This window comes from Gymnoscopelus microlampas (assembly GCF_963454915.1).
Source record: "Gymnoscopelus microlampas genome assembly, chromosome: 24".
In the NCBI taxonomy this organism is placed as follows: Eukaryota; Metazoa; Chordata; class Actinopteri; order Myctophiformes; family Myctophidae; genus Gymnoscopelus; species Gymnoscopelus microlampas.
In genome coordinates this window covers 19,499,843-19,526,076 of record NC_139961.1, presented here as the reverse complement: position 1 = coordinate 19,526,076, position 26,234 = coordinate 19,499,843, and the positions used below count along the sequence as shown (strand labels likewise).

Below are 26,234 nucleotides of genomic sequence, written 5' to 3'. Positions count from 1 at the left end.
GCAGCAGAGGCGTGGATGAAAATACTATGCATAGAATAATATGCAGGTATAGAATAATACAGAATAATACATCAATGTGGATGGATGGCCACATCGTTATCTTTATAGTTACATTATTGTGCAAAGCCATTTATTCCTGAAATGAGCGCCAGGATGAGCAAACTTACATTTATTGATTTAATCCTGACCTGTCCCTCTTATTGCTCGTACAGTCCCCAGAACCCCAGTACAAAAATGTACTCCATGAAGTGTAGATGTGTGGCAAAAAGGAAACGTCGCAGCCAAGGGGCGCGCAGAACGGTGGATGCATATTTATAGCAGAAACCGGTTCACATTTAACTATAGTCGTACTCATTCAATTCTGAACCGATTCTTAAAATGTAAAATTCTCTATTTAGCTGTGAAGGGTCTTCTTTCATGTGTATCAGTCATGATTGTTTCACCAACAAACAATATTAAATATCGGCGGGTCCTTCTTCTCCATCGCGCTGTTCGCGCACCTCCCGTTTTCTTTTCTTTTTCTTCGTACCAGAAGTTAAAAATGTTAACATAATCTTTGGCTCAGTCATTTATAGTAGTCCGTGTACTGCATTGAGGCATGCACGAATAGAAACAGCTTTTGAGACAGAAAGTGTGCACAATATATTACAATGTATAATTGTATTATGCTTTATATCATTCAACAACGCAATAAAGCCAGTGGCTTGTTGCGGTCTTTTCAATTACTTTACACTGTGTGTGTGTGTGTGTGTGTGTGTGTGTGTGTGTGTGTGTGTGTGTGTGTGTGTGTGTGTGTGTGTGTGTGTGTGTGTGTGTGTGTGTGTGTGTGTGTGTGTGTGTGTGTGTGTGTGTGATGCGCAACGAGTGAGCGGCGGCGGCGAGGGGGGGGGGGGGGGGTGCGGCCGGTGTTTTCGGCAAATGTGGAGGAGGAGGACCATGTAAACGTCACGGGAGAAGGGGAAAAAAACAAAAAAAAGTGTACACGTGATGCGGAAGTCTGCCGCGGAGGAGCTGTTGAGAGTGGTCGAGCATACACTTGATGTACACTCGCTCAATGCGGAAGTGGAGAGCGTCCTCGCCGACTCCACTCGACTCCACTCGCCTCCTCCATGAAGCACATGAACAATTGGACCGCGACTACTTCCGGTTCGAAGTCGGAGTGACCGAGTGGGAGTGAGCGAGTGGCCGAGATTTTCGGTATTGGAATTTGGCTTTCGGCTTGTTTCCATTGGGGTCCTTTGTACTTAATTCATCAAAACATTTAATGACAGACAGATATAAAACACTATGCAAAAACATGGTAGTTCCGAATTGCAGCCACCTGTAAGTGCGCTTTTTAGAGCGGTTTTGAAGGAAGGAGTATAAGGATCCACCCTTTTTGAAGACTGTTGGTAGGGCATTCCACATTTTGGCATAGCAGTAGAACAAATTTAACCGCTTGTTTGAGCAAATTTGATCTGAATGTGATTTGTGGAGCTCCCTGGTGTTGTGTTTTCGGACGTTTTTGAAGTAGTTTGACAGGTACCTCCAAGAACTAGGTGCATTCAATGCTGAAAGCAGTCTTTCCCCGATCAGATGTGGCCAGACAGGCCAGGCGTTTTAACACACCTGGCGTACCAGAGGGGTGGGCTTTATTAGAACATGTGGTTGTCAAACATTTTAATCAAGATTTCTTTTATTTTTCCTTTTAAAAAATAGCCGATCTACAAGCTCACGACGCGTCACAATGCGACGTTGTGAGCTTGTAGATTGTCTATTTTTGAATGCCGAAAGTATAAAATAGGTTAAACTGACCCCCTGGAACCCCCGGGGGTCCAAGGGGGTCCCCGGACCCCACTTTTAGAATGTATGAGGAAAGTTCAGAACCCCACAAATATCATATATCAGCTGTAATTTGTACAGTGTTCCAGTTCCAATTGTGTCTGCTCATTTATTTGTGTCATCACTTCCAATTTCGCTTGCTTATCCTGTATCCTCTACGAGTTCTCTCTCCTGATTGGATGGTTTCCTGACCTGAAAATGTATGTTCTGTTACTAAAGAAGAGCTGGGGAGACGGGGATACTTCTGTTACTGATCAAACACTCTATGGGGTCTTCAACGCTTTTCTGTCCAAGGACCCCTTAGCTGAGAGAGAGATGAAGCAGGGACCCCCCACTACATATTGTATTAAATTGTGTTGCGGATTAAACGTTTTCATATATTTCATAGATACCTTCATAGACTTGTTTGACAGCACTGTCATCAGTGGGTGTTGTGTATTTTCATACATTTAACCACTTGAACGCTCAATGCTTTGCATTGAAACTTGACCTTTGGCTCGGTACTTGGTGTCTTGGTCTGCTCTTTTTTCCCTCTACACCAAACCTCTTGGCCGAAAATAGCCGATCTGCAAGCTCACAATGCCTCGCGCTGCGAGGCATTGTGAGCTTGTAGGTCTGCTATTTTTGGCTAAAGTTCTCCTCACAATGGGGACTATAGACAAAAATTTGGCAGCCCCCTTGTAGTAACTCTGAGGACCCCCTAGGTGTCTCGGACCCCCTTTTGAAGAGCCCTGCTCTTTAGCAATGATTGCTATCACAAGAGAGAGCTATTTAACACTTATTTTAAGACATTGTTTACCGCTACTTTAAAAGTGTAACCTTGATAGTGAATAAAATGTTATTTTGTCCAGTCTATATGGTAGAGTATGTTAATACAATATAACGTATGCAATTGTGGTGGTTGTATTTGGTCTCCCTGCTCTTCTATTGAGACATTTAGTGTCTGGTTTGACACGGATGTTGACCTGAAGGTAAAAAAAATATTGTTTTCTCCTTTAGTTTGTCATTTTGTTGCATGGTTTTAGTTATCTATTATAACCCAGCCTCAACCCCCTTGCCCCTTGCCCCCCGCCCCCCGCCTCTCTCTCTTTCCTCTCCTCTCCTCTCCTCTCCTCTCCTCTCCTCTCCTCTCCTCTCCTCTCCCCCATCCTCCTCTAGGCATCAGGTCGCATGTTGAGGAGGATGGCCTCCCTGCCCTCCAGGAGCCAGTCGCCGGGCGGTGCCACCAACACCGCCTCTCCCTCGCGCGCCTCCCTGCGCACCTCGCAGGGCAGCACCTCCTACGGCTCCCCCATCCTGTCCGAGCCCAAGCCCCTCGTCTCCGTCTTCCCCGGCACCTCCATGCCTCCCTCCTCCCAGGTGACACGCTGCTATAGGCTACTGTAGTCCGGGGGACACCGAGGGGGGTCCAAATGGTCCAAACGGACCCTTATGAGTCAATCTGTAACTCTGAGCCCTGAGGATTGGGGTCACAGAGATATATATATTTTTTAATCAGATTGGGGTCAGTGAGCTAATGCATAACGCTGAGTAGCACTTGAGTACACTTACGTACACTTGAATGTGACAAAAAAAAACACATCCATACTAAAAAATAAACGTTTTAATTTCTACTCCAGTGCAATTGATTTAGTTACTTTGCAGATTTGGATTATTAATGCAGAACTTGCATTAAGTACTTAGGCCCTATTTTGCACTTACTTTGACACATTGTGATTGGCTATTTTAGAAAAAAGTTGACATATTTTGACAAATGTACTGTATATACAGTAAGTACAATTACGTTGGTACTTAAAGTATATGTTAAAGGAGTAGTTCACCCAAACAATTACTTATTTTCTATCAATTACACACCACATGAAGCCTTGAATTCATGGAGAATTTTCTGTTTTTGTCGCATTCCTGAGCCAATAATTTGATGGATTTTTTTTTATAATCTCCATGAATACAATGCTTCATGGGGTGTGTAATTGATAGAAAACAAGTCATATTTTGGGTGAACTACACCTTTAATGCCAATATTCTTGTACTTTATTTAGTCAAGTAAAATTGTGAATACAGGCCCTTTACTTTAAGTCTTAATATTTTATTTTTCACCAGGGCTGTGCCTCTCCCACCTCCTCCGCCTCGCCCACCAACGGGCATCACCACCACGCCCAGCGCCAACCGTCCCAGGCCCTGCCGCCGGGCATCGGCGGCGGCGGCCGGAGGCTGAGCTCCACCCTCTCCCTGGAGGAGGGGCGTGGCTTGGCGGGGTCCCCGCCCTCCCTGCGCACGGGCATGACGGCGGTGCCGCAGCACTACGGCTCCACGCTGCCCCGGCAGAGCCAGCCGCTGGCCTATGGCGCCGACCCGTACGGGCTGTACCAGCGGAGCGCCCTGCCCAGGCCCGACAGTCTCATAGGTCAGTGGTAAACACGCTTTTTTTGGGCCTTTAATGCCCCCTTTACCCAGCTACAACATTTTGCTGAGATTCTTTTTTTTCTCTTTTCTTTAATTTCACTTTTTCACCCGGTGCCAATTTTCTAAGTGATCCTGGGCACTACACTCCCCCCACCAGCCTAGGGAGCCCAGGGCTCATGCCTCCTTCAATGCATGAGAGCCAACTGACCTTCTTGTCACCTGACAGGGGGGAATTTCCCTGGTAGGACGTAGCGCGTGGAAGGAACACGTTATTCCAACCAGTTCCCTTCCCTTCCATCAGGCGCCCCGGCTGTCATGGGGGAGGCGGTATAGCGACCAGGATTATTACATGTTTTCGTGAGGCTATTAACTACCCTAGGAGACACGGGGAGAACATGCAAACTCCACACAGAGTAGGCCTTAGATTCTAAGCAAAATGTCAAACCTATATGAACCTATGAGCTATGGTTTCTAAGGCAGTGGTTCTCAAACTTTGTTGTGACAAGGACCCCCAAATTGATATGTACTGTATGTGGCCGCGGACCCCCGCCTGAAAATATGTTGTGCCAGGGACCGCCGGAAGCAAAGATTTGTGTTAAAAATGTTCGCCTTAAAAAAAAATAGCATAGCGACACAATGGGAGCTGGTAGGTCTGCTAATTTGGCTATTTCTGGAAAAAAAAAGAAAGAAGTGAAAGTGACCATTTTACAGTAAGCAAGTTCCTGAAAAGTAACCGTTTCAGACATACAAGGTTTACACCCGACAGAGACGACCGCACAAAGACAACAGGGATTATCTTTATTATTATTGTTATTGTTGTTGTTGTCAAAGCCTTGCTGACGCAGAGGTTTATCATTGTATTAAGCTTGCTCCACTGACCCATATAACCCTGCTGCGCGCACACGCACGCACGCACGCACGCACGCACGCACGCACGCACGCACGCACGCACGCACGCACGCACGCACGCACGCACACACACACACACACACACACACACACACACACACACACACACACACACACACACACACACACACACACACACACACACACACACACACACACACACACACACGCGCGCGCAGGCATGTGACGGCTAGCCAGGAGCACTGCAAAGGCTTCTGCTGCTATAGTGTGTGTGTGTGTGTGTGTGTGTGCGTGTATTGTACTGTATATAAATATGTGTGCATCTCTGCATGTGAGATAGGGGCAGTGAAGTGAAGAGAAAGCCCACATTCACAAACCACAAAACAGCGTGCGCCAACCCACAGCCCCCAGCATGCTAAAACACGGCGCATGAATGATGCAACGGATTGTTACGAATGACGCAATGGAGGAGAAGCAGTCGCGCGTGAAATGCATTCCATCAAACCTGCACTTTTCCTCCCAGCCGCGAAGGGAGGAGGTTTAGAACGTGTTCTTTAAATATATATATATATATATATATATACTTCCTTGGTTTTATTCCGTGTGCGAGCGATTCCCAAACCAGTTGTCCACAATACCCCCAATCTCTCTGATTTGTGGACTTTTCTTTCCCCGGTGGACCTGGCATGTGGATTCTTTACCTGTCAGGTTTCTGCCCTATGAGGAACCGTTCTATGTGAACCAATGCGTTGATACCCCCCCCTTCCCTTTATTGTACCATATGTCTAATCTCATGTACATACCTGCTGCTATATGTGGACCTACCGATGCGTTACCACTTTTAAAACCATTAAGACCTGAGGCCAATTCTGCAAATACCTTGTTCTCACACTTTCAAGATTTTTTTTTTTTTTCACAAATAGCAGATGTACAAGCTCGCAGCGCGGCACGAAGTGACGCGCTGTGAGCTTGTATATCTGCTATTTTTGAATAGCCGACCCAAAAATGTATAATAACTGAAGGGCATTTTGCTGGAGCAGCGGTGAAATTGAGTTCGGGGATCAGGTCAACATTCTGGATGTCTTCAGAGCTGTTGGGAGAATGCAACAGGAACACGTGCCTATAGAGGGGAAATAACGTCTTCTACAAATAGCCACCCTCAGATTTTAAATTGCCTAGCCTTAATAACCCCCTCTTGAGGGCTGATAATAATGATTCATCCCTTAAAAATATTACTGAAAGGTTCACATTAACAGGACCACAGAGCATCACATTTGAAAACAGCTAAACGTTATCTATGTAAGGAACAATTGTGTGCTAGTTTCATGCTGTATTTATGGACATCTTAGATTCTTTTGTATGTTCTCTTTGACATGTTCCTTTACTGTTGGATTATTCTTCTTGTTCTCTCTCTCCCTGCCCCCCCCCCCCACCTTTGTTTCTTCTCGTCCCTTTCTCTATAACAATAAAAACGTTGACGCTTGCGCAAAAAAAAATGTCACCCGCCCACTTTACACCTATAAACTTGTAATGTGACCATCGGATGCTCAGTGTCGGCACACTTTTTGCCTTGCGGTTCGCTCTGGCGCCACCTCAACAGCGTCAAACGTGGGACGAGCTCTCCTCAACACAACTGGTTTGGGAGCTGCTTACATACATGTGCATGCAACCTGCACACATACATGCAACCTGCATGTATGTAAACCGCGCGCGGTCTCACAGTTTATATAGAAACAATTGGTAAATGATACACTATCATAATTTTGTGTGTAGTATCATCACTATGTTTACAATTATACCTATATCATATCATTGTTGGTAAATATGATTTCATTTGCACCCATATGCTGGAAAAGCTTAATGATCCCATTAGCTCCATCGCACGCACAGTAAAATCCCCAGTTTTCATTGTATCCATTTGTACGGGTCCATGTGGTTACATTTGAAATAGAATGGTTTCTCACAGGGAAATGAAAACTGAGTATGTTTTACAGTGTAGCCCAGACTCTCCAGGTCAGCGGTTTTAATAAGATTTACAGAGATGTGTTTTTGTGCAAATTGATCAAAGATGGCACCGTGGCGGTGTCAGGCTCTGCTAGCCGCCACTATTGAGTTTCAAGTCAAAACAACGGAACACAAAGCATTAATTGATATCGATTCAGAGTTTTTTTAAGGACACTTCCGCGAAAAAGACAATAGCTACTGTCAGTGGAGGACAAGGTTTAAAGTTGGTTACTTGGTAACACTTTAGTTAAAGGTCGGGTCTATAATGCATTATAATCACACTTGTAATGCATTATAATGCACTTATAAGGCTTCATAACACTTATTATACATGTTTATAATTATGCATAAGTGTTAACTAGCTCTATATTCTGATAGTACTCATTGCTATAGAGTGTTTGTTCAGTAAAAGGAGTCTCCCATGTCTCTCCAGCTCTTTATTAAACAGAAAATGCATTTTCAGTGCTCTCTCCTGATTGGCTTAAATGTTGTCACCTACCTGAAAATGTACTATATTCTGTTTACTAAAGAGCTGGAGAGACCCCTGTGACCAAACTAACTCTGTAGTCTGTAGCAATGATTACTATCAGAATATAGTACTTTAACATTTTTAACAAAAACTTAAAAATACCAAAAAATACCACTTACCCTACCTTTAAGTATTATAAGTGCTGGTTTATTAGCACTTATAATTATAAACATTTAGAATGAGTGTTATGAAGCTTTATAAGTGCATTATATTCCCAACCTATGAAATTAAGTGTTTTGTGTCCCAAAGAACAAATTAGGTGTGAGACAGGGTCAAGAAAACACCGGACACAATCCACACCTCTTGACACAACAACAACAACAACAACAACAACAACTGTAATTGCACTCTGTAGGGTGCAGCTTTTGAGGCGCGACACCTTTATAAGACCACTGGTGCTGCACTATGTGCCAGTCTAGGATCAGATTGCATGTTTCCTGCTGCTGAGACACAAAGGGCTGAGTTTAGTGAACCCAAGTGCAGATGTAGCGCCCCGCCGGTACCGTATTACTGGAATGACTGGGAAGCTTGGGTTTGTTTACTCTGTTTGGGGCGACATTTATAAACCTTTGAAGGTAGGGTAAGTGATATTTTTTGGTTAAAACAAAACGTTTTGTGTTAAAAGCTTAAAGCTGTATATTCTGATAGGAATCATTGCTATAGAGTGTTTGTTCAGTAACAGGAGCCTCCTCATCTCTCCAGCTCTTCAATAAACAGAAAATAAAATTTCAGGTAGGTGACAACATTTTCAGGAGAGAGTATCCATTTATCAGCTTCATTTTGATAGTGTTCCAGTTCCAATTGTGTCTGCTCATTTGTTTGTGTCATCACTTTCAATTTCACTTGTTTAATTTGTATCCTGACTGAGTTCTCTATCCTAATTGGATAAAATATAGGTATCCCGACTTGAAAATGCATTTTCTGTTTAATAAAAAGCTGGAGAGACGAGGAGTCTATTTGTTACTGAACAAATACTCTATAGCAATGAGTACTATTAGAATATAGAGCTATTTAACACTTATTTTATCCAAAGAAAATCACTTACCCTACCTTTAAGTGTATGAACCAAAATACTGTCCAATTTACCAGTACATTTACTTTAAAAATATGATCTCAGACAGTGCTTGATTAAAATGCAAATCACACGGGTTGTTTCTTTTTTTTAAACAAATGTTTTACCGAAGCTTTTAATTTGAATAAAAACAACACAATAACATGAAACAAATATACAATAACAACTTAAAGTAAACCACTTTTAAATAAACAAATAGGCCTTAGGCTCTTAGAAATAATATAAAACCAAAATGACCTTTACTGAAATGTGTGACTCACTTAATCATACTGCAAGAACACCCACAATTGGCTTACATCAAAACGTTAAACCACAACTCCTTAGATCAGACTCCACACATCACTCGGGGGGGGGGGGGGGGGGGGGGTATTTGTCACTGCATATCGTCTCTGTCGGGTGGAGACCTCCATGTCCAAAACTGATATTTTTTAGGATTCAAAATTGTTAAAATAGCAGAGCGACAAGACCGAAGCACGTCTCTTCGTGTCGTGTTTTGAGCTTGTCGATCTGCTATTTTGGATACTTTAGTTTGACGCTGTAGTGTGATCAAGTAGGGCGTTAATTTACGAAAAAATTATGGAGATAAGAGACAGTGTTGTTTGGATATGGTTTCAATTACCTCTCTCCTTAACGAGATACATAAAAGGTAAGGTACTGTTATTATGGTTAAGTTTAGACATTTGTTTGGTGTGGTTTAATTTACAGATTGTAGTCTAATCAGGTGTTAATTTAGACCTGGTGAATATATCTAACTAGCTGGTTAATAGAAAACAACATCAATAGTATTTATATTGTAGAGTTATGAATCACCTCTTCTAGAATGTTCCAAATGCTACTGTATGTTAAACAGAACAATTAGCATTTGCATCTCCAACATGCATTAATTCACCCATTAATTAACTTCCCATTTGAATACTAATGATAATCCTCCATGGGCATTTTATCTCTTTATTCAGCGGCCTATATAGACAGGTTTCCTGTTAGTAAACATTGAGAGGAATATGACCGCGCAGCTGCGGGGGGAAGCCTATGGGTGCGTTTGGAAATTACGCACCGGAGCACACTCGCCTATTAGTTTGTATTGGCCAGTGCGCTCACTGCCGCTCAGGGCTGTATTTTCGAACGCGCCTTCCACCCCCAGGCATGCGCAGATTGCGCATTCTGCTCTGTGATGACGTCGCTCGGAAACCCGTCTATAGTGTGCTTAAGAGTCTACTCCCAGTAGATTTATCTTTCATTGAGGTTACCAGCTCTGCCCCTGCATCTTTTTTTATTAGTCATCCTTTCATGCGTTTTTTCACTTTCACTCCATTCGTTGGAAGTCTGCACTGAAGAGACACTTGTTCACTAAGGCTTTTGGTAGCTAATGTGTTTATTTTGTGGGTTTCATGAAAGACACTATATAAAAATTTGTTATTATTATTATTCGTAAGTCAAAAACTTTACTTAAAATGACTTACTGTAGGCAGAAAGTGATTTTGGAATGTAACAAGCATTCTGAATGCAGATGGTCCGTGCGCTAAATCGCGTATTTGTTTTGGGTGATATCTGACATTCATAATGACATAATGTTTTTGTCCCAAATGGGCTGCCATAGTGTTTACAAGCAGGCTTGGGTGAAATCACGGGTGAAATCTCGTCGTGCGAGACTTCCGAAGGGGTGCATCTAACACAGACACGTTCAAATTTTCTGTCAATATGAACGTCAGATATCACCCAAAAAAAATCTGAGCGCTGAAAATACGTGATTTAGCACACGGACACATGGAGTTATGAAAAGTGTCTACTGTACCACATTTAGATCGTGTCAAAGGTCATGTCTCACCTAGACACAGGATCTGACACATTTTTTTACCTGATGGTCAAAATTAAATGTATCCCCTCTGAGCAAGCAGGCCGGCTCTATTAGCTCAATGGTGAAAATGTCAGCACTTGTGCAAGGTTCAAATCCGGGGTAGGAAAAGTTACATAGTGCTGCTTTAATGTTGTATTATATTCTGTCTTCTGCTTGATCCCATGTTGACTGTTAATTAGTGCTGTTCAATTATGGTAAATAGTATCTCCCTGATTATTATTTTTGTTTTACAATGAGTAATTATGGTTATTAGTCACAATTGTCAGGGATTATTATATGAACATTTTGAATGTTGCCATCTACTGCAGTTGATTTAAATTAAACATAATGGAATGTTTGTGCGCTACCAAATCCTTCAATAATTAACTGGTGGAAACTAATATATAGTATAGGCACGTCTCAGACAGAAACAAAACATGGAATTATTGTTGTTTTTCTACTAAATGTTTCCAGGGGGTAAAACTACTCTGCATTCAAGGACCACTGGGTACACTATTGTTCTATTGTTCTATATACTGTATATATAAGTCCTCCTCCAGTACATGCTGTGTTCTATAGATTTCTATTGTGGTTGATGGCATCGGAGAACAAACAAACAAACATAGATTTTCAACCAGTGACGGCTACCAGCTTTCTAATCAGGCACAGAGGGATCATCCTACAGGTTTTGTACAGTTCACCAGATGTGTGGGGTTATATGAGTGCTACACTTTATTCCTGTTTGTAACCTTTATTTATCCAGGGTTGGTTCGCTTGGAGCACTGCAGTCACACTGAAAATCTGGACCCCCCAATGGGCCTGTGGGGGTCCAGGCTCAGGGGCCCATAGTTCAGGGGCCGCCCTCTAGATTGTGGCAGACCATGTGGCTGACTAATGCATACTGTTCCAGAGCCTTGACCCTGACTTTCAGAGTCTGATCCAAAAAGGGCTCACATACAGACGGCGGTTTTTAGTGATGGGTATTGGCAAGAACCTCACACAATACGTGGGTCACGATACGATTGTATCATGATATATTGCGATACATATTGCGATATATTGCGATACATATTGAGACTGGAAGGCGAACTAGCTATAGTACAGCGACATCTAGAGGAATGCAGTGTGAGAACCGGACTTCTACCATTGGTTTCTATGCATGGGAAAATAGTTTTTTTTCTCCAAAAGTATTGCGATACTACGACCTGGTGTATCGATACAGTATTGAGAAATAAAATATCGCGATTATATTGCCATATCGATTATATTGCCCATCTCTAGCGGTTTTATGAACAGGAAAAGTAGGCAAATACTGTAACTAGGGCCTAGAGAGCGATAATGGGGCCCCCGAAGGCTCATTCCAGTCTGTCAGAAGGGCCCCATGATGTTTTCTTTACTCTTTCTTTATCCCCCCCCCTCCCTGACGAATAATCTCTGCTCACAAAAGGCCATGTGTTGTTATTTATTTATATTATATAATAAGTATTGATAATTATATTATTTGCTGTCCTTTCTGGTTGCCCTAGGCCCCAGCGCCTTCTGCATACTGCTTGCTGATGGCACATGGCAGGTCCCTACTATGGCCTGGGTGGTCCGGCCCTCACACAGTTGCGGTTACACGCATTCATACCTGGTAGCTGTCCAGTACAACCACAGTATTCTATGTTTGCATCTCCCTGACAACATGGGGATACAGAGACTTGAGTTGCTTCTTGTTGTTTTGAAATAGAAGGAAAGCTTTGAAAACAAGTTGTTTTCCGTTGCCATTAACGCAGCATTCATTTCTGTCCCTCGAGGTGAAAGCTCAGCTCCCGCGCAAACAATGTTAGCTTGTACATAATATTTAACCTAAAATTAAACCTTCTTTTATGGATATTTTCCTCCACTCTGAACATTTTTTTGCAATTAATCTGACGACGCTGTATGCGTCTCAATCCATGACGTGGGGCACATGTTATATCGATAGACACGTGTTTTCTTGTCTGCAGCCATACATCATGAACCGCTTTCAACCTTAACCTTTTTTTTTCACCATTATAGGTGAACATTTTCAAACATTTCCTCTTTTTTGCAGTGGTGTAAAGTAACTAAGTACATGTACTTAAGTACAATTTTGAGGTACGTTTACCTTACTGGAGTATTTCCAATTTTCCATACTTTTACTTCTACTCCACTACATCTCAGAGGCAAATATTGTACTTTTACTCCACTACAATTATTTGAAAGCTTTAGTTACTACAGTAGTTACTTTGCAGATATAAATTATTACATTATTAAAACATATATTAACCACTTTAGCCCTATTTTATACATAGGCTATTTGAAAATAGCCGATCTACAAGCTCACAACGCGTCGCATTTATTCATGAAATGACGCCTCTTGCATGGGCCGACGTTCCTAAAGTCCATTTCCATGTCCCCGTCCCCCCCCTCCAGGCCTCCACAGCTCGTACGCCAGCCACCCCAGCCAGCTGGACCCCGAGCTGCACGCCGCGCTGTCCCCCGACTGTCACATGACTCCCGTGTTCGACGACCGCTCCTTCCACAGCCCGCTGTACCACAGCCCCTCCCACGACCCGCAGGGCACCCTCTACAGGACGAGCGCAGGTACTGCACACAAAGCACACAGAACACCCTCTACAGGACAAGCGCAGGTACTGCACACAGAGCACCCCCCCCTACAGCAGTGGTTCTCAAACTTTTTAATGTCAAGGACCCCCAACTTGACACTTATTAGCCCGCGGACCCCCATTTGAAAAGATATGCCAGGGACCCCCACAAGAGAAGATTTTTACGTCTCTAGCAGTGATTCTCAACCATTTTAATTTCAAAGACCCCCCCAGTTTGACATGCATTAGGCCACGGACCCCCATTTAATGGCATTTATATCTCTGGGACCCCAATTTATATAGTAAAATCAATGTTAATTTAACTCTGAGAGTGTACAACGGGTCCATTTGGTTCCATTTGTACACTGTCAGAGTTACAGACCCATAAGGGTCCATTTGGTTCTCAACTATCCATCATTTAGCTGGGGACCCCCTGGAACTCCCTCAAGGACCCCTGGGGGTCCCCGGGCCACACTTTGAGAACCATGGCTCTACAGGACAAGCACGAGTACTGCACACAGAGGCCGCACCATTGTTCAAGGTTGCTATAACTCAGGGGTTCTCAAAAGTGGGGGTCTGGGCACGCCCCGGGGGTCCTTGATGGGGTTTCTTTCCCCTTTTTCTCCCCAATTTATGCCATCTATTTCCTCCCCGCACTCATTTCTGTGTGTTGTCACTGCTGTTGTATCCTACTGACTCACCTGCCAGTGAGGAGCCCCCACCGGGAGGACGTAGAGCCTCCGTCCTACTCCTCCCGCCCAACACTCCCTGCTGACAGGTCGGTCCCTCCCTGCCCGGCTTCCCTCCCCCGGAACACGGGCCAATCGTGTTCGTATAGACGCTCGACAAAGCCAGATGCACCACGGTGGATTCAAACCAAGGGCCAAGGCTTGGATATTTACGATGAGGCCAACACGGAAGCTTATGAATGGCCAGAGTGTGGCACTGTTTTACCCTGCGCCGACCTGCGGTGTCAGAAAGAATTTATTTTAACTTAAGTGAATGGGTTTTTTGACAAACTTTAGACTAGATTTTCTTACCGTAATAAAACTTGTCATAAATTGTATATGCTTCCAGTCGCTAGTTTAAAGTCTCCTTTCAATCATCAGGATATGCGTTTTGCTAAATTATGGTCCCATTTATTCTAAAATTGACGATAAAGTAGGCTATTCTCTAGGAGGGGCGGGATGATTTGATTGACAAGCTACACAACCAATAGCATTCATTCCCCGCCCCCGCTCTTGATTGACAAGCTACCCAACCAATAATGGTCTGGTCGCATTCTGCAGGATATGGCACGATATGACGCGATATTGAAAGATGGCGGACCTACAGTCTTGGAACAATCGGCTTCATTTTCGGTCTGTAGAAAGCAGGGGAGTGGCTATGTCCATCTCATTTATACAGTCTATGATTCAAACCCACAACCTCCGCGGTGATGCATGGGCAGCTACTTTTACCGCTGCGTGTGTGCCAACATTTTACATTCTTAAGCCCTATTTTTTACTTGTTTTATTTGAACAGCTTCTAATACGTGAGCTTGTAGATTTTTTTAATTTTATTAAAATGTTTGCATTTGCTATTTTTTTTTGGGGGGGGGGGGGTCGTCTCTTATGGGCGTCCCTAGTCAAATATCAACTTGGGGATCCTTGACATAAAAATGTTTGACTACCACTGCTACACTATCATGGAATACTGAAGACTGTTCTGCACACTTTATTCATGAATGATGACTTATTCATGATTTATTCCAAAAATGTAACACAACCCAGCTGAATTTTATAGTAATACTGTAGCTCTCTCTCTCCTCTAAAAACATTTTTATGTTTTTTTTTAGCTTAGTGACCTCATATCTTACAGCAGTAAACCCCTGTGACAACTGTTTAAGTACAATTTTGAGGTACTTAAGGTCAATTTTCAATACTTCTACTTCTACTCACTCCACTCCATCTCAGAGGCAAATAGTGTACTTTTACTCCACTACAATTATTTGAAAACTGTAGTTACTTTGCAGATATAAATTATTACATTATAAAACATACATTAACTACTTCAGCCCTATTTTACACCTAGCCTATTTGAAAATAGCCGATCTACAAGCTCACAATGCGTTGCGACGCGTTGTGAGCTTGCAGATCGGCTATTTTCAAACATTTTAGTACTTTTACTTTTGGTACTTTAAGTACATTTTGATACCAATACGTTTGTACTTTTACACAAGTACATTTTGAATTCGGGACTTTTACTTGTAACAGAGCACTTCTATATTGCAGTATTGATACTTTTACTTAAGTGAAACATTTGAGTACTTTTTCCACCACTGTGAAAAAGTTACATTGCTGTATGATGTCAAACATGTTTCTTTCATATTGGCATTGTGTTCAGGTTTAGGAACCCTACCGCGGGCCACCAGCCATTGTGGCACATTGCCGTACCAAAGAAACAGCAGCTATGGACTGAGCTCCGCAGCGCTGTACACCGATTCCTACAGGGTTTCCCAGCAGGGGCTGGCCGCCGACCCCCTCTACTCCAGACACTCTGGCCTGGTGGAAAGGATGGCCACACGCTCACCGTCCATAGACAGCATGCACAAAGACCCCAGGTACGCAGGCATGCACTCACATTCACACACACACACACACACACGCACAAACGCACACACATTTTTAACCACTTAAACCCCAGCGTCCATATTCTGGGGGGAACATTAGCCAAAAATAGCAGATCTACAAGCTCACAATGCGTCACAAACGCAACACATTGTGAGCTTGTAGATCGGCTATTTTTGGCGAAGAGATTTTGGTTTGTTTTTGTTCCATATAAAATCAATGTTAATTCAAGTCTGAGAGTGTACAAATGGAACCAAATGGACCCATCCATTTAGATCCATTTGTACACTCTCAGAGTTACAGACCCATAAGGGTCCATTTGGTTCCTAACTATCTAGCATTTAGCTGGGAACCCCCTGAAACTCCCTCAAGGACCCCTTGGGGTCCCCGCACCCCACTTTGAGAACCACTGCCACAAAGTATAAATAATAACGAATACATAATGTGACTCATTTGATAACGTCTGTCTTTGGATTAGTACTCTTTCACCGTCAGTGGATGCTTCGATATCCTTATGAGTAAAAGTGTCAGACTTCGGTTCTCTATTTGGAGTGGAGGAAGACTGTAGGTCTGGCCACGCGAGACGAGTAACACACAAACTATTTATTTACCAAACTTGGTAAATAGTTACATCTTGAGAAGGCGGTTTGTGTACATACATAACGTAGGTCTCTCTCTCTCTCTCTCCCCCCCCCCCCCTCTCTCTCAGGGAGTTTGCGTGGCGTGACCCGGAGCTTCCAGAGGTCATCCACATGCTCCAGCATCACTTCCCGTCCGTCCAGGCCAACGCGGCGGCGTACCTCCAGCACCTCTGTTATGGAGACAACAGGGTCAAGGTGGAGGTGAGAGAGCCAATGATTGGCTTGCATCTGAACGCAAGCCGATCCGTCAGATGTGCACATTTCCGTATATTTGATTTTATTAGACGTTATGCAGGAAAAAAACACATGTTACATCATGTTCATCGGATACAAACGTCACGGATACAAACACATAAAAGTCTTGCGACTTATTTCTGATGTGGTCCTTGGTCTGAGACAAACAACATTGCAACACAATACACGTAGACAGTACAGTTATAAATAAAACAATCAATAGCTACACTACATAAACAGCATAAATACATATAATCGCATTGCTAACATAAGAGACCCTACTAGTTTGCTATTTAGCATTTTATAAAAGCCATGCTTTGACCCTTATCTTAAATATATCGTCGCTGTCTGGCAGAAACACAATTTTTCAGCTTTACATTTTTTTTATCAAAAATCGGTGCTATTGAACACCTTTTACGTCTGAATGAAAAGTATTAAAAAGTGCTTCTGACAAAACCAGCTAACTCCATTGGATCCTCAAAGTTTCTGCTAAACCAGCTAAGTCCACCTAAGAGGGGGGTGGAGTTAGCTGGTTTTGCTGACTCCAGGCTCCACCCCCTTTTGACCTCCAACCTCATTGTGAGCTCAAGGTCCATTCAGCTGTTCTTACCAATGATGAATAAAACCTCCTAACTCCACTTTTTGTTTTGTTTTCCTGAAAATGTTACATTTTGGAGTTAGCTGGTTCCTGCCCGACAGCAGAGATATATATATATTCGGCCAAATACATATCATTTTTTGGGTCCTTGACATGAACACGTTTGAGAACCACTAATATAGCAACAAACAACAGTTAGGATTTAGAAGACATTTATTTGTAGAATCGGCGGCCTCAGGTCTTAACATGTTAAGTATATTTCCCAGGGTTATCTTCTAAGGCTCAGCTCTATGGTGGGGGCAGTGCCAACAAAGTGCCGGTTTTCCAGATGTGTTAGCTCTTTGTCGAGTGCTATTTTTAGAAGTGAGGACAGCGGACTGCACGCAGGCAACATGATATGAAATATGCACGTGCAGCATAAACACATTATCCATGCGCACGCAGCAATATGAAACGATTGTGACCGCGCACTTTGACACATATGAAAACATTGCATCACATCCATATGAATAGAATTAGATCAATGAATATGAATGTAAAATTCATATGGTAGAACGAGGGTGCAATTTGTGGAAAAAGCACAGCTGTTTCGTTTTTTGTAGCGTACGTTTTTACGCGAAACTAGAGCTAATAAAAACTGCTTCATGCTTCTCATTTATTTAGGATACTTATTTATTAGACTGCTATTCTTTATTAGAGTGCTCAAAAAGATGTTTACATTTATTGAAATACGAGCGCATGTATTGAATCTGTCCCATTGGTTGGTGCCGGTCACTGCCAGGTCATGGTTCACGAATGTTGAACCCGATGCGTCGGACATCAACTCACTTTATAATGGCAGCAGTGGTGGAAAGTAACTAAGTAAATGTACTCAAGTACTGTATTTAAGTTCAGTGTTGGGGTATTTGTACTTTACTTGAGTATTTCCAATTTGCAACACTTTTACTGCTACTACATTACATCTCAGAGGCAAATATTGTACTTTTACTCCACTACAATTATTTGAAAACTTTAGTTACTGTAGTTACATTGTAGATGATTATTATTACAAAACATACAGTAACCACTTGAGCCCTATATACATTTCGGCTATTTGAAAATAGCCGATCTACAAGCTCACAATGTGTCGCTTCGTGACACATTGTGAGCTTGTAGATCTGCTATTTTCAAAAGATTTGTATACATTTGAAAACTTGAAATGGGACATTTTACATAATGAGTACTTTAACTTTTGGTACTTTAAGTACATTTTGATGCCAATAAAAATGTTATACTTTTATTTATATATTTTTATACTTCAAGTACATTTTGAATTCCGGACTTTTACCTAAAACAGAGTATTTCTATATTGCAGCATTGATACTTTTACTTAAGTAAGTAAAATATTTGAGTATGTTTTCCACCACCGAATGTCAGTGAACGGCACTTCCGACGCAACCGTCTGACCAATGCCTATACCAATTCTAATCGACTTTTCGGCGAACGCAAAATGCTAATGCTAATGCTAATCTACTTGGGGTGAACGTCCCCCCCCCCCCCCCCCCCCCTTTGCAGGTGTCTCACCTGGGCGGCATCCAGCATCTGGTGGACCTGCTGGACCACAAGATGACGGAGGTGCAGAAGAGCGCCTGCGGGGCCCTCAGGAACCTGGTCTACGGCAAGGCCACCGACGAGAACAAGGTGGCGCTGAGGAACTGCGGCGGCGTGCCGGCCCTGCTGCGCCTCCTGAGGAAGACCACGGACAACGAGGTCCGCGAGCTGGTCACCGGTACGTCTGGTACACCGGTGTTATTCCACCTGGTAGATCCATGTTGGATTCGAAAGGAATAGGCTCTATGCACAGCAGCCATATTGGAATGAAATTGGGCCACTTCTTACTTCCTTCACAGGTGTTACCAATGGTACTAATGAAGGCTCTGTTCCATTCTGGTCAGAGTGCTGATATTGTGCATGTTGGCTCACTAGAAACACTCCATTTTGGTTCCCAAATGGCCCCTTATGGTGGGTGTGTAACTCTGAGAGTGTACAAATGGAACCAAATGGACCCGTAATTTGTACACTCTCAGAGTTATGGGGGTCCTTGAAAATAAGACAACCACTATGCCACACTAAATGGAACAGAACCTTAATTAGTATTATTGGTAACACCTGTGAAGGAAGTAAGGAAGGGGCTCAATTCATTCCCAATATGGCTGCTGTGCATAGAGCCTATAGGCTCTATGCACAGTAGTGAAAATAAATAAAACCATTTCGCTACACACCTAAACAAAGGCTGTTTTGTGTTGTTGAAAGGCTGTTCTCGGAGGTGGGAAGCCTCTCGGCACCCCACCTTCTCTGTATAATACACTTTTTGGACAGAAAAGAAAATATTTCACAGGAAGGAAAAAATGTTAGTGCCCTCTACAGATCTGGTCAATGGAATTTTTCTATTGACCAGATTTTTCCTTCCGGTGAAATATTTTCTTTTCTGGCCAAAAAGTGTATTATACAGAGAAGGTGGGGTGCTGAGAGGCTTCCCACCTCCGAGAACAGACTTTCAACAACACAAAACAGCCTTTGTTTTGGTGTGTAGCGAAAATGTTTTGTTTATTTTCACTACTGTTGGAGCCCTCGCAGGGCAGTGGAATTCCTTGTACAAGCGCAGAGCCCAGTGCCTGGCAGGGCGTTAGAGAGAACTCACTAACGCTCTGGACCAGGGCTATATGCACAGCAGCCATATTGGAATGAAATTGGGCCTGTTCCTTACTCCCTTTACAGGTGTCACCAATGATTCTAATGAAGGCTCTGTTCCATTTAGTGTAGCACAGTGGTTCTCAAACTTTTTTTAATTTGAAGGACCCCCATAACTGAGAGTATACAAATGGAACCAAATGGACCCACTCTCAGAGTTACACACCCGTAATGGAACCCCCTCAATGAACCATGAGAGTCCCTGGACCACACTTTGAAGGGTGGAGGGTGATATTTGTCACTGCACGTTAGCGCACAACAGCGGTGACAACACACAGAAATGTGTATGGGGAGGAAGCAATTGGCATAACGACTACATTGGGGAGAAAAAGGAATTGCTGTGCACTGCCAAATAATACACTGGTCTGTACCTTTTAAACGGTCAATGACATATTCAACAAACCAATCAATCAATACAATGTCTCTCCAGGCGTGCTGTGGAACCTGTCGTCGTGCGACGCGGTCAAGATGACGATCATCCGCGACGCGCTGACCACGCTGTGCAACACGGTGGTCATCCCGCACTCGGGCTGGAGCACGGCGCCGCACCGCGACGAGCACAAGCTCAAGTTCCACTCCTCCCTGCTGCTGAGGAACACCACCGGCTGCCTGAGGTGTGTGTGTGTGTGTGTGTGTGTGTGTGTGTGTGTTTGTACTATACTTGTGAGGGCCAAATGTCCCCACAAGTATAGTATAATTTGAGAAATAGACTTGGAAAGGACAACTTTCCTGGTTCTTACAATACAAAACAAGTTTTATGGTTAAATATATATTTGGGGAGTTAGGCTTACAATTAGGAAAATATCCTGGTTTGGGATGGGTTAGGATTAGACATTTAGGTTAGGGTTGGAGTTATGTCTGATTTATGCTTAGTTGTGTGCAAGTGTTGTGAACCAAAAATAGCAGATCTACAGGCCTGCAATGTGACAGACCTCTTTTTTTGTTTTATGTAATAATAATAATGGCATTAATAAAATTGCCAACCTAAAACGTTAATATCCTCACAAGTATAGCAATACGAACGTGTGTGTTTGTGTGTGTGTGTGTGTGTGTGTGTGTGTGTGTGTGTGTGTGTGTGTGTGTGTGTGTGTGTGTGTGTGTGTGTGTGTCATGTTTTTGTGAACAATACAACTTTTTTTTCTTCTATTTCTCACGTGTAAGCTGGATGCGAGCCGACAAAACAAACAAACAAACAAACAAACAAACGCACACACTGTGTTGACAACGCTGTGTGTTGTCATGTCTGGTAACTCCAGGGAGATGGAAAACAAACACACCATTTTTTGTATGAAGGAAGTAAGTAGGTCAGAGTGGCTTACTGTTGGTATCAGCCGAGCAACAAGCAAACACATTCTTATTCGCACAAGCTCCCGACATTGGCGGTTTCATGGAAGAGCTAGAATAGAGAAAGAAAAGAAACGTGTGGAAAAGAAACAAGAAAACGAGTACAAAAAACGCAGTCAAAATGTCAACATAAAATTATGCAATATCCAATACTCATATACGCTAAGTTGACAGTGTCCGGGATCAAACCCAGAACTTTTCAGATGAAAAGGTGAGCTCTCTACCGACTGAACTACCTGGCAGTGAATGTGTTAATAATATTTTTATTTTTTTAAATGTTTTTTTGGTGGTGTGAAAGAATGTTAAGTCGAACAACCAAACTCCAAAAAACACCACATTCTGTCTGCGTCTTCTTAAAGGGATAGTTCACCCCCAAAATGACTTTTTTTCCTATCGATTAGCCACCCCATAGAGACTTGAATTCATGGATATTTTTTTCATTCCTAAGCCAATAATTTGATGACCGGCAGCGGTTCCGGTAGGAGACACAGAAAGTCTCCTTTGTGTCTCCTACAGGAACCACTTCCTACCAAATTCAAATTATTGGCTTAAGATTGCAACAAAAAAATATATATCCATGAATTCTCCATTTGAATTCTCCATCCATGGGGTGACTCATTTTTTTTTTTTGGGTGAACTATCCCTTTAAAAGCAACCTGTGGACAGACTTGTTACTTTTTTCTTTTTTACCTTTTTCACTGAGACATAAACCAGGACAGCTGAGGACAGCACTGTAATATCTACAACAATGTCCCAGTGCTGAGGTATTCTAAACAGCACCGATGTGCATTTTATTACTGTAAGCAATGCGTTTTCTTTGCACCAGGGATGTGTCAATACAGTATTTGAACCCACTGTGGTATTCTGCCCTGTGTGTTTTCCAGAACACAAAAAAAAACCCTGCAAAGCAACCTCAGCTGAACCGACTGTTAAGTGTTGCATTTCGTCGCTTGTCGGGCAGAGACCTTGTATCTCCATATTTTACCTTTTTATTTTTTTTCATAAATTAAAGGGATAGTTGACCCGTTTAGTCACCCCTTGGAGACGTCATGGATATTATTTCATTTTTGTCGCATTCCTAAGCCAATAATTTTATAACCAGCGGACCGGTAGGGCAGCGGTTCCGGTAGGAGACACAAAGGAGACTCTTTGTGTCTCCTACCGGAAACCGCTGCCGGTCATTTTAGGATTGGCTTAGGAATGCGACAAAAACTGAAACACGTCCATGAATTCAAGTCTCCATGGGGTGACTAATCGATAGAAGAAAAGTCATTTTGGGGGTGAACTGTCCCTTTTAATTTCCTACTTCGTTGTGCAGGAGTTGCTGTGCAAAAACAGCCATTATAGCCACAATTGTGACACGTTGTGAGCTTGTGAATCTGCTATTTTTGCTACTTTGGAATTTCTTCGAAAGTGAAAGTGGTTAAGTGTGTCTGTGGGTTTTATAAATAGTGAACCAATGAAAAGTATTATCACAAGCTTGTGACTAAATAATAACTAACATTGGAACATAATTCACAGGAACACAGGTTCTGTTTTTTTTCCCTTTTCTGTAAAAACTAAAGTTTTGGACATACAAGGTTTCCATCCGACAGAGACGACGTGTAAAGGCAAGGGATTGCTGAGTGTGCATTTCATTTTTAGCAACGCCCTGCTTTAGATCCACACACACACTCTCACACACACGCACCTGCACAGGCATAATCCTTAGTATTAACCCATTAAGACCGGGAACGCATCTGTGTCAAGTTTAGTTTTCTTTGGCTATTCAAAAATAGCAGATATACAAGCTCATAGCACGGCACCGAGTGCCGCACTATGAGCTTGTAGATCTGCTATTTATCTTTTTTTAAATCGTGCAAATGTGTTCAAATCTTTTAATTATTATTTATTTGTATACATTTTTTTTAACTCAAATCGTTGCTTCTGGGGGTCCCTAGAAGAAATCATTTTCAGATGGAGGTCTGCGGCCAAATACATATCATTTTGGGTGGTCCTTGACATGAAAAAGTTTAAGAACCACTGGCAACATAAAACTTTGGGGATTTAGAAGACATTTGTAAAATCCTCAGAAGCAAAGATTTGAGTAAAAAAATATGTATTTATTCAAAGATTTGCACACATTTTCAGGTTTTTCAAAAATAGCAGATCTACAACTCGGTGCCGCACTATGAGCTTGTAGATCTGCTATTTTTGAATAGCCAAAAGAATCTAAAAATGACACACAGATGCGTTCCCGGTCTTAATAGGTTAAGCAAACTCCGAAGGATGTACAAATGGAACCGAACGGACCCGTCTACGGGTCCGTTTGGTTCCATTTGTACATCCTTCGGAGCGCCATCATACAGTGTGGGCTCTACAGCGTTCTTTTATCGTCGGCAACTGGAGCATCTCGGCTGGCGCACCGAGGGGGATTAGGTGGCGTGCTGAAGGGCACCTTGATAATAGACGCGGATGCCGGGGAGAGGGGGGGGGGGGGAATAATTAATTAACTTCCCCCCACTTACTGTACGTTTTGGATTCAAGCGTTGTGATCTCTTCTCTCTTCCCAGCACAGGCCTGCTGCCTGCCTGCTTCTGTCTCTCACCTCCATCTCCAGGCTATATAGAGCCTAATGCGGAGGCACCCATGCATGCAAACAATCACCCCACCATCATTTCATAAAAAGGGGGGAAAATTTGTTTTAATCATGTTGGAGAAACCAACAGCATTAGCTCGGTTTCCATTTTAAAATGTGACGGGAACTTGCATGTATTTATGTATGTACCGTATTTCCTCTAATTCCTCAATTAAAAACCGGGCCTCTATTAATGACCTTGGGCGTTGTTGAAACAAGCAGCCGGTCTGCTTATGGAAGCCTCTTTTTTCCCCCTTTTTTTTAAAGTCTCAAGCGGACGCTGTTTACTAAGATACCCATAGAGTTATATGAAGATGTGTGACCCGCCCCTGACTTTATACTTCCTTATGGTTTCTTGTTTACAAACATTGAGACTGCATGGCCCAAACCTGTTTTATGGAGGGCTGATTTCTGTTCATTAGCGGACCTTGAATGTGTTGGCTGGTGAGACGCTCCTAGCGAGACATATATACTCCGCCCCGCAACGGTATTGTGCGCCGAGAACGGCTGACCTACAAGCTCACATCGCGTCGCGGATGCGACCGTTGTGAGCTTGTAGGTCTGCTGTCCTCGTCCTTTCTCAGCGCGCAACACGTTCGCGCGGCGGAGCATAAATTAGGTTTGAGGGGATACAGCTGAGTGATCAAGCAAGGAAAATAATACAAAACAAAGCGAAGGAAATATATACCCAACGGTGAGTAATGAAAAAGTTAAAATGACCAGTGGCACCACCTGTAACTGACACAAAATTTTGATTTATTCATTCTGATCTGTTTGAAAAATAGAAATATAGGCCTCTCTCTTATACATGCCTCCTTTCAATAAAAGCCCGGTACCCACTACAGTTGAAACAAATACAAGCCCGGGTCACTATTAGAGGATTTACGGTATGTATGTACGGACGGACGGACAGACAGACAGATAAAATATGTGGTCCCTCTGTCTTTCTCTTTATCTATAATTATCATTCTGTTTATCTTGTGAAGAATGATCGAACCAACAACAGAGGCAAATGACAGTTCAAGTGGGGGGGTTGGTTACAACTGCAGGTTGGTGGGGGGGGACCAATTAAACAAACAATATCTTCAACAAAAGTTCTGGTCTGGTGTACCTGTCCATTAAAGTAAGAGCGAGGCCAAAAGTGTAGGTCCTGTGTTGCCTATAAAACAAGGAAAACGTCAGCTCAGCTTCCAAGCAATTGAAATGAATGAATGGAGTGTTTCACTTGCTGCCCAAGTACTGCGTCCTTCCCCCGTGGAGAGCCAGCAGAGTCTGAGGAACGCTCAGGAGTATTCATAGTTCAAAGCTTGATAAGAACCAGGCGGCGCTCTTGAAATTGAAGCCAATGGCGGGAAGTAATGACAACGCTGCATTTCTCATTAGTGGCCCAGCAGCAGGCGCTGATTCCCCTCCGCCGACTGCAAAATAAATGTCATTCTGTTGTCAATGGGAACTTGGCCCGACTTTACACTTGGTTTTATTGCCTTAACAAACCTTTTCATGAAGACTTAATGTTTTCAATCGCTAGTTTCTTCTTTCACTATGCATTTTTGTAAATTATTGTCCCATTATTGTTTTTAATTGATGATAAAGACAGCTGCGGTGTGATTGAAAGAAGACCCACCCCTAGCTTCCCCTCACACCAATAGCACACTGGTTGCGGTAGCCATTTTCAGCTGAACTAGCTCCCTTAGTCCATATTTTTTTTACAGTCTATGATGAGAACAAAATGCAGCGCAGCTGTCAGCACTTGCTTAACCCATTTCGACCGGGGAAGAATCTGTGTCATTTTTAGATTTATTTGGTTATTAAAAAACAGCAGATGTACAAGCTCTTAGCGCGGCACCGAGTGCCGCGCTATGAGCTTGTAGATCTGCTATTTTTTTTAAATTGTGAAAATATGTGCAAATCTTTGAATATATACATTTTTAACTCAAACCTTTGCTTCTGGGGGTCCCTGGAACAAAATATTTTCAGATGGGGGTCTGCGGCCAAATACATATCATTTTGGGGGTCCTTGACATGAAAAAAGTTTGAGAACCACTGATATATATAGCAACATACGTTTTTTCCAAAAAAAGAAACTGTTAGGATTTAGAAGACATTTGTAGAATCCCCCGAAGCAAAGATTTGAGTCAAAAATGTTCGCTTTAAAAATATATATATTATATAATATATATTATATATATATATATATATATATATATATATATATATATATATATATATAAGATTTGCACATATTTTCAAAATGCTTCAACAAATCTACAAGCTCTACAAGATCTACAAGCTCATAGCGCGGCACTCTGTGCCGCGCTA

At 42.6% G+C, this 26,234-nt stretch overlaps 1 protein-coding gene across 1 annotated transcript in view; it reads left to right on the top strand.

Annotated features, from left to right (window-relative positions):
• LOC311041108 (plakophilin-4-like) overlaps window positions 1–26,234 on the top strand; it is a gene marked incomplete at its 3' end in the record, with an annotated part of 55,349 nt that overhangs the window by 2,303 nt on the left and 26,812 nt on the right. Inside the window, exons 2-8 of the mRNA XM_084051595.1 lie at window positions 2,980–3,171; window positions 3,922–4,225; window positions 12,970–13,140; window positions 15,528–15,744; window positions 16,461–16,593; window positions 18,779–18,992; window positions 20,385–20,568. Of these exons, the coding sequence (XP_083907721.1) occupies window positions 2,980–3,171; window positions 3,922–4,225; window positions 12,970–13,140; window positions 15,528–15,744; window positions 16,461–16,593; window positions 18,779–18,992; window positions 20,385–20,568 (1,415 nt within the window). The remainder of the gene's footprint in view (window positions 1–2,979; window positions 3,172–3,921; window positions 4,226–12,969; window positions 13,141–15,527; window positions 15,745–16,460; window positions 16,594–18,778; window positions 18,993–20,384; window positions 20,569–26,234) is intronic.